At 29.6% G+C, this 13646-nt stretch overlaps 1 protein-coding gene across 1 annotated transcript in view; it reads right to left on the bottom strand.

Annotated features, from left to right (window-relative positions):
- The window catches only part of LOC111640557 (rab GDP dissociation inhibitor alpha-like), a 46653-nt gene extending 34033 nt beyond the window's left edge, over window positions 1-12620 (bottom strand). The window contains 1 exon segment of the mRNA XM_023386579.1: window positions 12422-12620. Within this exon segment, the coding sequence (XP_023242347.1) occupies window positions 12422-12466 (45 nt within the window). The 5' untranslated portion in view covers window positions 12467-12620.
- Between the last annotated feature and the right edge of the window lie 1026 nt (window positions 12621-13646).

Raw genomic sequence — 13646 nt, 5'->3', positions numbered from 1 at the left:
TCATCCAAACAAAGTAGAACTGATTCTTCTGCATCAAACAAGAAAAGAAAACTATCTTTGGAATGTAAAGTTAACATTATTAATTAAAGACTTTGACACAAAAATGAAAATTTGTGAATTGGCAAAGAAGTTTGGTCTACCGGAATCGACGGTCAGAACAATTATAAAAAGGTAAAGAAAAAATTCTTGAAGCTGTGAAAAATGCTCAATCTTTAAATTCAAGCATCATTCATAAACGTCACAGTATTATTGCTGAGATGGAAACAATGTTAAAATTATGGTGTGATAATCAAGTAAATGTGAAAAATTGTCCTGTTGATCAGAACACTGTGCTCTCAAGCTAAGCTGATTTTTGAGAGATTGAAAGAAGATGATAGAGAGGTGGCTAAAGATGAAGAGGTTAAAGCTGGTAACGGTTTGTTCAGCCAATTCAAAAGTCGCTGTAATTGGCATAGCATTGCAGAAAGTGGAGACATGACAAGTACTGATAAAGAGGCTGCGTCTTACTATCCAGAGAAATTCAAAGCTATGATAGATGAAGGTGGCTAGACCAGCCAAACCATATTCAACGTAGATGAGACTAACCTGTTCTGGAAGATGCCTAAAAGAACTTTTATCGCACGTGAAGAGAAAACCTTTCCAGGTTTTAGGGCAGCCAAAGATCAATTGACAGTGATGGTTTAGTTTATCGCTCAGAAAATCCAAGAACATTGAAAAATAAATCTAAAGCTGGCTTGCCTGTAATTTGGAAGTCAAATCATAAAGCTTGGGTGGCAGCTTAACTTTTTGAGGACTGGTTTGGTCATCACTTCATACTTGAAGTCGAATGTTATTGCCAATCTAAACAAATTCCATTTAAAGTGATGCTAATAATAAACAACGCACCAGGTCATCCCCTGCAACTTTAACTAATTTTGACTCACATGTGAAAGTTGTATTTTTCCCACCAAATACAACCAGCTTGTTTCAACTGATGAATCAGGGAGTCATCAAAACATTCAAAGCTTATTACACGAGATGAGCTTCATGCACATTTGCATGAAGCTATGAGACAAAACGAGCTCTCTGTTAAAGACTTGGAAACATTTTTTTTCTAAATTATTTTTTCTTTAGTCTCCGGCCCCAACGTAATTTTTGTCATATGAATATAACGATAAATTGATTTTTGGTGAATTTTTAAAGTAATAAAACATGTCTGACCTTGTTTGACCTATATTGCCCTTTGTCGTGTTAAACAATGAACGTAAACAAGGGGGGCGGGGCAACCTGGTCCCCTAAAGGTTAAAAATAATTTGTATGTATTTATATGCAAAATTATACCCCAACTTATGTGAATTCAACTTACACAATTATCGCTCGGTCCCATCTATCACGTAAGTTCGGGGTATTACTGTATAGTAGAAAATAGGAAAAAGCTTCAACATTTTATTGAGATCAGTGTCAATCTTTTTTTTTTAATTACCAAAGAAATAAGTGATGCAAGATTTTCAAATGAAAATATTTTTTATTGATGAAGAAAAATTCTATGATGTACATTTTATTTTTAATAAACTAAGCTTTAGATTTATGTACAAAAATGATATATAGTCAAGTTTCCATATAGCATCAAAAAATACTTGTGAATGGATCTTCCTCAAATATTAGACCTTTGATAAGAAGTTGTGAATTACTAAATCTGATTTTGTATTGCAATCATCAACAAATGTGATTTTCACTTTTGTATAGTAATGAATGCTATATAACTCTCATTGTGACATTTGTCATCCACTATTTAGTGAAAATTTCTGAGGAATAATAGCAGAACTAAAAATAGAAGTTTGGTCGTATAATGTGAAATTAAAATCATTTTATACAGTGGAACCTCGCTTAACAAGCACCTCTCATAACAAGTAATCTGCATAGTGAACGAAACAAACCATAAAAAATGACTTGCTTAACAAGTGACAAGGAGAGAGAAAGTCCCGAATTATACACATGCTACATCAGTCTGTTTAGCACTCGTTCCGCTAGCATTTTAATGTTGCTTGTGATCACACATTTTTCCAAACTTGTGCTCAGACATATGTAATATGTCTGAACACAAGTTTTCAGATAATATTTCAACAACCATAGTCCGTTACATAATATACACACCAAACAATATGCCAAATTCTTGGGCTATGTAAAGGCTACAATTAAATATTAGAAATTAGAGGTAGAATGTTATGCTGCCATCTCTCATTAAATTGAATGACCAATTCAAAATTAAATTCTAGAAATGTCTAAATTATAAATTAATTATATTATACAGCAATTATTTTGATTTTTTGTTTTCTGCAAATCGAATTTGCATTCCAGGTTAATTCATTCTGCACTAGAAGATGAAAATGATTCACACTCCTTAACAATGTATATTGTATAATTTTCTTTGAATAATCATCATACATAAAATATTTGAGTATTTTTTTCAGCATGGTCATATTCATATTCGCATTAATTTATATGGGAAAAGTGTTTCGCTTAACAAGTGTTTCGCATTACAATTAAGATTCTGGAATGAATTATGCTCATTAAGTGAGGTTCAACAATACTGGTTAAAAAAAATGGAACCTAGCCAGCTCCATATGAGCCTTTCACAGGCCAAATCGACTAACTCCATTTGTAAATCCTTAATATAATCATTATTTTCAAATTTTTTGCATAACTAATTTTATACATTATGTATTAAAGCATAGCTTTAATAAATGATATATAAAAGTAAATTCTGCAATGTTTATTTAAATTTAAAGTTAATATGAACTATTTTTTAAAATTTCCTTTAATTGATTTGGCAAGTGAGCAGCTCATACAAGTATTAATCTGTACCAATCTACTGTTTAAACTGAAAAATTTTGCACACTAAATTATTACATTTATCTTTAATGGAAACAGAATATGGATTATGAAACCAAATACTGTTTTATTTACAGAACTTTCATAAAACATTGATCAAAAAACCAAATGTTTTTGAAGCTATGCTTCATCAATGTTCCACACTTAAATTTGTTACTAAAACAAACATTCAAACATCAAAACATCTAACATTCAGATTTTTCAGAACATATACTTCGAACAGTTAAAACAGTGATATTACACACACCCCTTTTAGTTTCATATTGATAAGTGAATAGAATGATTGAATGTAGATTACTTTCCAAATAATATTTTCATTTTCATTTGCCTATTGTTATTTTGATATACCATATTTATTCTAACAAAATATATTTAAATTTTTCATCTTGCATCTGTTTCTTAGAGTGCACTTACTATTAAAGGGCAATTATTTCTATTCTTTGGTAATTAGGTGCAAGTATTATGCAAGATCAACTATTAATGAAATAAATAAAGTATTTTTTTCATTCTCATTTGAATAATGCCATATTCAACACCATTGACTTTAATAAATCCTTCACTTTTATAACCACTTAGCATTTTGGTTTATTTGTCCAAAAAAATCCTTTTAAGTCCTTTGAATCTGATGCTAGACCATCTCAGTAATTCTTAAACTTGGGTGAGCACATTAAAAAACCATCACCCCCTTTTAAGTGATTATAAAAGTGACCATTCACTTTATTTCAACACACAAGAACTTATAAAATAAAAACCATCCATACTTTTCCAGCAGAGGGTTTATTCACTAGAATAGTTTTTGAATCTTAAGTTAATAGGTTCTAGTTCTGACAGTGAATTTTTATGATGAGTGACAACACAATAGAATATAGTTTTTCGGTTAACAATAAGCCTTATCTTTCTCACACTATTACAAGGTATTAAGCTAAAGACAATGTTATTCAAATAAAGTAAAATATAATAAACATGCTGTTCTCAATTTACAACAGCTAAAACTGGTATATGAAATAAATGATTCAAAATTGAAAAAATTTTCTGCAGAGTTTCCACATTACTTTATAAAATTGAAATTAGAATAAAGAGAATTAAAAATAAAAATCACTTCATATGAAAATTACAATACTCCATCAGTACGTTTTTTTGATTTCAATGAATGTGATGCGATAGCAGGTACCCATTATGACAAACTCCTTTACCTAAACAGCTTTAGTATTTTATTTTGCTTTGTATGCACTGTAGATGATTACAACATACTGCATTTACACATGCAATATTATATATGGTAAATTTTAAGATTGTGCATAAGCCTATCACCATTAGTATATAGAGAGGATATATAGACAATGGGAAGGCTTCATTCAGGCGGCATTGGGAGAGAAATGACGCCTGAATGAAGCCTTCCCAATGTCTATATATTGGATTTTGTCTCCCGACGGGATGTGGATCTTTATTATAGAGAGGATATGTTAAGTTGAACATATCCTATCTACATACTGCTTAAACTAACAATGAAGTTCTGGAATGGAAGTTCATTGTAAGGTTTACAAAATTTAAAAATCATATCTACTCATAAATCTGTTAACAAAGTTATAATTTGAGTTAACTAAGAAGAACACTGGACTGTAGTATTGTTAGTTATACAGATCTAATTACTGTAAGCAAATTAAGCCTTTGCATCAGGCTTAGGACATAACAGAAGAAATTTATTTATTGAAGAGAACATTCATGATCAAACTTGGTTGGTACTTTTTCCTATAAATGTTAATTCACCACTGCTAAATTATGCAATTATAGAGAGTTGAGACACAGTGAAAGATTTAAATAATTATATTAAATACTGATCAATAGTATGCATCAAGACTAACTTTATGTAGTAAATGAAAATATAGTAGAAAGTTTATTTGCTCACTTCATTATAACCTTGATATTCAGAAAATCATAACAGACTACTTATTTTATAGTAGAAATATTCAAATTCTTTTCTTTATTTTATTTTATAATTAATGTCCAAAAAATCCAGGATTGGAATAATTATTTTTCTAGTAGTTTTAAGACCATTTAAGATTATAAAAATAATTTTAATGCCAAATAATTACTGGATTACTTATCATGCTATTAGGATATATATCAAGGCAATTATTTTAATTACTCAATAAACTACTCTAGGCCAAATTACTTTATTATTAAATTTATCAAGAGATGGCTCCTAATGCCTACCTCTGGGTCAAATATTTACATCTACTTGATATCTAATTATTAAATAGTAGCCTTATTATAGCTTGATGTAATTATACAATTGTTTGGCATTAATATAAAAATCAGGTTAATATAAACATCTGTTTATAATAATTGAAAATTATTTTATTGATGAATTTTATGCAAGACTAATTATATGATAATCATTATTATTCAATATTGAATAGCTACAAAAACAAAAAAGTTATGATCTGAAACAATATGAAAATTGAATTTGTTAAAAGAACATCAACTTTATTACCTGAAACTCATTTGAACAAGAAAATTTTAAAAATATGAATACATTTTTTAGAGGTAAGATGTTTTTATATATACAGTGGGTGATCGGTTAACAAACAGATCAGATAACGAACAAATTGGACAATGAACACGTTCGCAAAAGATTTTTATGTTCGGACAACGTACACATGATCGAATAACAAACAACTCACAGAAGAAACACAAGCAGCAGCGACATAAAATAATGAATACCGATTGGTCTTCCCTTGTCTTTGGGCAACAATTCAAAACTTTTCGGAGTGTGGGAGACGTCAACATTGCCGCTCAAGCTGGTATATACCGATCAGATAGTATTCCTCCAAACTTTGAAACTCTCCCTTGTAATTCCAGCCTTTTATTTTTCTGACATGATTTTTTTTATGTATTTGCGAGACTGTCGGGTAGGCACTCGTTAAGTTTTGCGTCTGTCTTTCTTTTCAAAAAGTGAGAGTATAATAGCAAAGGTAGAGAGTGGGCAGAAGATGACTAATGTTGCTGGGCAGTATGGCGTGAACAGGTCTACAGTAGGCCACAGTTCAATCTTATTTAAGAAAAATAGTGTATAATCAAGAAGACTCGAGCGGCTAAAGGAGTAACAAACACATCTGAGAAATAAAGAACATTGAAGAGTTCATAATGGAACCTGAAACGAATCTGACGATAGAAGAACACCAAGAACTCTTGAATGAAGAACACCAAGAAACTTGGCGAGATATGTTTTCTTCTGAAAAAGAGGATTAATGCCGATATTTGTTATTAAAAATCCTTTGAAGAAGTGGGAGGATGTCAGAACAACGGTCTTAGAGTGACATCCAAACCAGGTTGAGGCTTAGGGATTTCTACAATTGCAATGCTATTGATTACTTATGAAAAATCCCAAAAAAGAGAGAAAAGCAATCGACGTTAGACAGATTCTTTAATCCTTTCAAACGGAAAAAAACATGACTAATAAAAATGCAAGACTGTGTGTGTATGTATTTTTATTATTACATATAAATAAACGTAGTAAGAAACTATATATTTTTTTTATTTTTGGGGTCTCCAGAATGAATTAATTAAATTCCCATTAAAACCTATGGTAAATTGATAATCGGTTAACGAACAATTCGGATAGCAAACAAAGTCTTGGAACGGATTATGTTCATTAACCGATCACCCACTGTATATTTATTTATTTAAATCACGTGTTCAAACAGTATCGGGAAAGGCTCAATAAAACACAAGATTTGGATTTATTCTTCAAAATTGATTTCGTCCCCTTCAAAGTAATTTCCTCCCACTGCAATTCACTTAAGCCATTTTTCCAATCCTCAAAATATGCTTTAAAGTCATTTTTGCAAAACCCTGTCAAGACTTGATGCCATAAAACAATTTTCTGCAACTGACTCAAAATAGTGATCACAAAGGAAATTTTATAGGATTTTAAAGGATCATAGGAAATTTTAGTTGAGAAACAGGAAAAAAAATTACATGGTGCCATCTCAGATGAATACATAGCTTGCAGAACTATATTTGTTGAACTTTTCATCAAATCAAAAAATTTGTGAACAAGAGCATTGTAAAAAAGTGCATCATGGTGCAAAATCCACACGTTTCTTTGCCACAAATCCGGTCATTTTCTATAAATTGCCTTATGCAACAATGCAAAACATTCAAATAACATCCTTTGTTGACTGTAGAGCCAGTCAAGAGGAATTCATGATGTACTGTACAACACAATGACAGTCAACATGACCTTGATTTTTGACTAAATGACATGGTTATTTTTTATCTCACTTCACCTTTCAAGCACCATTCACTTGAGTGTTGAGCTGTTTCAGTATCAAAAGCATAAAACAGTGTTTTATCACCTGTAATCACGCATTTTAAGAAAGATTTGCCTCGAGGAAGCATGTCATCAGCCACTCAATGTTTTAGGAAAAGTTCAACATATAATTGCAGGATAACTTAAAGAAAAGTGCAGCAAGCTCAAAATGATCTTTTAAAACTGCTTGATAAGATCCAATAAAACTGAAACATGTTTAACAATTAGGGACATCATAAATCAATGATCACTGAGCACCAAATCTCTGACTCAAGCGACATGTTGTTCATCAGTTGAAGTGGATGGTCTACCAAAGCATGTTCATCTTCGACACATTCTCGGCCTTCCTTGAATAAACTTGTACCACTTGAAATTGATGTGGTGATACTCTATCAAACATCACTTTTTTTCACATTTCCAACATTTTTGTATCATTATTTCCATTGCAAAAACAAAATTTAATGTTCTTTGCTCATTTTGAAAAATCGCAAGTGCAAAAATTCTTTACTGAGTGTAAAGAATTTTTGCAAAACAAGAATTTATTTGTGAACAAAAACAGGTGATGACATACAGATTGCAGCTAGATGTTGATGAAAGTTGTATCAAACGATGAAAAAAAAATGACAAAAGTACTCTTGCTTGTGCACAGTTTAAATGAATCATTTCCAATCCTTTTTGATCACAGTAGTATATGATGTAAGAAAGGAAAAAAAGACAAACAATACTACAACATATGCATTTTCAAAACAAGTAAATTAAAATTTAATTTGGTATAGACATTTTTCTTGACACATTATACCATAAAAACTTTTAAATCTCAAACATTTCTAATCTTATTTAAAAGCTAACTTCAGGCTATATAAGCATCTCTGTGCCAAACCTGTTGTCATGAATTTGGTGGAATGACAGAGTACTTAGGCTAAAGATCTGGTTGTTGTTCCTAAGGGAAAAGACATGGAACATAAAGGCACCCAAGCCTTAGCTATGTAGGCAAATAGTACCAGAGATACAGGTCAATTTATACTGGAGAAAGATAATCTGACTGACAAAAATCTCTAGTATTAAAGAAATATTTGTACTCAAACCAGCAGATAAAGTATATATCCACACATGGATATACATGGAAGTCAATTTGAGATTCGGTAACAATCATGCAGATGATGGAATTCCTAGTTTGTAGATAATATAAGCAAAATTTTAGACTTATTTAAACTATCTCAATATTAACCAAACTTTCCAAAGTGAATGCTTCTATAAACTATTAAAAATATATATACAAATAAATGTATATGTGGCAAGTTATTTTACAGTTAATCATTGGTTTTTAAATGTAATAAAATTTTTTAAAATTTACATCTTTTAAAATGTGTTTGAATAAAGTCAACATTAATTAAAAATTCATTATGTTCATTTTTCTTCTGTTGTGTATGTATTGTACACTAGATCAGTTATTCCATAATGTGTTACAGCTTCCCAGATAACAACAAACCACCATTCAACCAACAGCTGAAGGTAGTCTCAGACTTTTTACATGTCACACCAATAATGCTTATAACAATCAGGCCCTTAAAGAACGATACTTCATAGCATTTTCATACAAAGAAATTTCATCATCTTTCTTGGACATTTGTTCTTTAGCCTAGTTTGTTGCAGCGACAGATTTTATTTCATGCATAGTTCACATTCTTATTGTTCTTTAACAAATGCTCAATAGTACAAATAAAATATTGTACAATTCCTCTACACATTCAATGTTACAGCCAAATGACGGATTCAATGAACTGACTGAGGAGGGTATACCAATGGTCTGCACTTCTAATGTAATCATTGTCCTTTATCAAAACATTGTAAAACAGTTTTAGAACATCCAATTAGGGCAGCAATTTGCCTTTCTAATTTGCTTTCTCTACTATGATGGTAAATTTGTCATATTTCAGACTCACACAATGATTGAGGTGCTATAATTGTTTATGCCACATTTTTTTTCCAACCTATCACCTTATTCTGAAATATGTGTAATCCAGAATAATAAGTATTAATAATTTACATAAAAGTTCTTTCACCAAATCTGAATCGTTCTAAAACAGTTTTGCTGATGGCCTTATATTTATGAAACAATGCATTTGTTATAAGAGCAGAAATTAGTGATCACATTTTACTTTGCTGTATAAAATTTATTGTATATCACATTCTAATCAAATGAACAATTTTTAGTGGTGTAAAGATTAACAACTTTTATCTGTATTTTTACACAAAAATAAGGATGGTTTTATAGTTTGAAATGATAAACCATGCATATACAGTGGTACTTCAGGATACGAAATTAATCCGTTCCAAAACTGAGATCGTATCATGAAAATGTCGTAAGGTGGATCGTCTTTTCCCATACGGTTACATGTAAAACCAAATAATTCGTTCCAACGCGAAAAACATACTCAAATTAAAGCCAAGTAATACATTAAAAAAAATAACTGTAGTAAGAAAAACAAATGAAAAATGTGAACTAATGTAACGTCGTATGGTGAGATTTTGTTCGTATCGTGGAGCAAAAATATGTTCGAATTTCATGTCGTATCCTGAAAATTTCGTCTGCTGGGGCGTTCGTAACCTGAGGTACCACTGTACTTAAAAGGAAAATGTTAAAAACTAGCCACAAATCTTATGTAAATCTTAATTTATATGTTAAAAATTGTAATTTGAAAATGTAACAATTAAAATTTGAAGAAAGCTTGTAGAAATCAAACTTTATTAAAAAGAAAATATTTAAAATGATGAACTCTGCTCTTATAAAAGATTTTTAAGTTTTTTAAACTCAAGAGCCTACTAATTATCACATCACTTTATTCAGACAAGCTTGAAGCTGTAAAGTAATATATTGCATAGTCACAAAGAATGACAAATAGGATGAAAAGGTGTTTTCTGTTATGTCTCATCATCATAGTAAGTGAACAGTGGTATTTTCATCCATTATGCAGATCTTTCTACTGAGGGAATTTGGAAGAAGCAAAATAAGTTATGCCAATGAAGATTTATTCAAGACTTCATGATTTTCTTAGCATCATAAGACAGTAATAAAAAAACATCTAAAGAAGCATTTTTAAATCATATTTTGTAAATAAGAAATAATACAATCCTAGTCACACATATCGTACATCTAAACTTTTGAAAAGATGATTTTAGATTATTTTCCTATACAGTTTTGATTCTGCATTTCTGTAGCGTCTTATTTTCTTGTGAACAGTCACATGACAATGATGCTTTAAATATATGAATAAACCAATATGATATGATTATTTCCAAAGTTTCAAAATAGTCATTAATTCTTTTTGTGGAGTATTGTGAATGGGCTGTAATATTATTCTTTAAATAATAATTTACCTAAGATATTTTCAATATTTTATATACAGCCAATAATATTTTTTTTATCTAGTTCTCTTAACTGTGTATTGTAAATATGAATACAAAAGTCAAATAAGTCACTCAATATTCACACATTAAATAAAACAATTGCTTGGCTAACATCAGAGTGATTCGTTATCAAAACTGGTACTGATATTTATGTTTACTGTGTTTGACTCATCTCTTAACATAATTGGCCAAACTGCAAAATTCTGGTCAATGAATTAAAACAATATTTTCTCTATTAATAATACTCTAGAATGTTTTGATAATTTTTATAAATATATTAACAGACAGATTTTCTTAATAGCTTGCTTAAAGTTCTTATTCCCACTTTCTTAAATGAATTTTAAATAACAAATAGGACCTTTGAGACCAAAATGAGTTGTTTATTTAGTACTATTAAATTATTTTGATAATCACTTTGATATAGTGCATTTAAATAAATTCTAAATTCAATAAAAAAAAAAGCACACCTCTGAACCTTAGAAATATGATTCCAAAATAGTTTAACGCAGATATATGGAGACGATCTAAGCACAACGACCAAATCGGGACACTAGAAGCTCTCGAGATATTCAAATCGTTGCATCAATTTCAAAAGATGTACAACAATTATCTTAAGCCTGACAATCTTTATACCGAAAGAACAGTCAATTAAAAAAAATTTTTTTTAATTCTCGTTTATACGTCTTCAAATAATCTTAAGAATGTTCCATTTTCCGCATTCCATTTGAGAACACTTTAACCCGAAGATGACCACCTATGTAGATCAAAAACATTTGTTTTTTATCTGCATTAAACTATTCTGGAATTGTACTTTTAAAATTCAGAAGTGTGCTGTTTTTTTTTTTTTTCTAAATTCAAGCTTAAACTTTATATTCTATAGCAAAATATAATTTTTAAACTTACATACAGTACATAAAATCTTACAGCAGACATAAATGTTACGTATCGTTCGACTTTAATTCCGACCTAAATTTTACATTCATTTTGGAGTAAAAAGATCTACATAACTTATAAACGAGAGGGGAAAATTATCTTACAATTTAACAAAAATATCTTTTAAAAATTACAACCAACTTACTGTTACATCCTTAATGATTTTCAAGTTATATATTGATATTTTAACACAGTAAATGAAGTCTAAATTTAAAAAAAAAAAAAAAAAAGACAGAAAAGGACTGCATTCAGAGTACTTTTCCCAAACTCCTCCAGTATAAATACCGGTTGCCATATCAACTTACTGGATACATAATCTAATTAAATATACTATTAAAGTATAATTTTCATAAGAAAAATGAATAATTTAAATATATAACAACAACATATGTCTCTCTCGGAGAGTATCCTTCACAAAACTTTCTTTTTCCTCGTGCTAATGCCTCACGAGTATTTAAAATTGATTATTTTTCTTTTATCAGAAAATAATAGTACTTATTTATCACACAAAAAAAAACTCTTATTAAATCAAGATAAACGTTAAAAAACACATACACAGATAAAAATCACATAGATAAATGATTTATAATACCAAATATTCATCGTCATTTATATAATTACTTAATTAACTACAAAAATTAAATACATTTACATTTAATTATGAAATTTTACATGTTAACATCTTTGACAAGAAATCTTTTAAAATGGCGGATACAATCAAGTATTAGGTTAACCGTAACCAATTTTTACTAATTATTTCTTTATAATATATATGTTTTTTTATAAATAACGTGTTCAATTCTGTGATAGATTCTTACGTATAAAGAAAATCGGAATTTAATTTATGTAAAATATAATTTATGATGAATATTTTAACCTAACATTTCGGCTTACCTTAAGACCAGTACCTAAAACAATAGCGTCGTATTCTTCATCCATGATTTTCGTAAAGAAAAGATTTTAAAACTCTGATCCGAAATACAACTAAATTTTTTTTCCGATTTTTATCAGTGAACCAGCCACACCGCCAGCGGATGAATGGCTGCTAAAGCCCGTACAAAATGCGACCAATCGCTTCTATCGGAGGTGATGGCACTTTAATTACTGCACTCGACACGAGAGGCGCCGTCAAAAAATGGAACTAACGCTAAATTCTTAAGTGGGTGTGGTTTTAAAATTAATCGATATATCTGATGATAATTTTATTATATTTATAAAGATATTTAAAATTAATTAAATAATTTTATTATTATTTATATATAATAATATGTATTAAAAATTGTTCGTTTATTTTTATTATTTGTATTTTTTTTTTTTTTAATACAATACTGCACAATGTTGCGTATAACCAATTCTTAGTAAAAATCAATCAATGCGTATGATTTCTAAAAAGAGATATTAATATTTTTTTTTCGTTAATATTAAAGAATTACGTTATTTTAAATTACTTCTTAATTAAATCCACGTCAAATTATAGTCTACTTATTATTTACTTAATCAAAACATTTTAAATTTTGAAGAATATGGGAAATAACTTTTTGAATAAGTAGTATTTTTTTAACAATGTATTTTAGTCAGATTAATAATTAATTATTATGTTCTGGAAAAGTATATTTTATGCAAATAAAAATTAAAAATTAAATTATTTAAATTTATATTTTTGAAAATTCTAAAACTGACTTTTATTAAGTTATATGATCTTCCACAATATGGACAATGCAGTCTTTTATGTCTTATAAAATGATATTATATGAACAATACTATGATTAGTCATTAGTTATCAAGAGACAAATATCAGAAGTTCGAATAATGTCAAAGAAAGAAATCGCCCACCAGTGGCCAAGCGGTCTTCATACCCTGAACACGGAGTGTTCGGTCGTGGGTTCGCGCCTCGCTCGGACGGGCTGACCACGTGAAGTTTTCCGGGTTTTCTCCACGTCTGTAACGCATAAATAGGGTCAGTTTTTCTTAAAAAGGCATTGGCCAAGTGTTGCATTATCATAACTTAACAAACAAAAAAAGAAATCCATTGGTATGACTGCGGAATAAATTGTTTTTTCAATTTGTGAAAGCGCTTTCTGATAATTTGAATGTCGAGTGGATATGGTGCGCTGGCTAA

The sequence above is a fragment of the Centruroides sculpturatus genome, unplaced genomic scaffold (assembly GCF_000671375.1).
Source record: "Centruroides sculpturatus isolate CEXI.00-Female unplaced genomic scaffold, Cexi_2.0 scaffold148, whole genome shotgun sequence".
Lineage (NCBI taxonomy): Eukaryota > Metazoa > Arthropoda > Arachnida > Scorpiones > Buthidae > Centruroides > Centruroides sculpturatus.
Note: the sequence above shows the minus strand (reverse complement) of the source record. Positions and strands in the feature narration are given on the sequence as shown.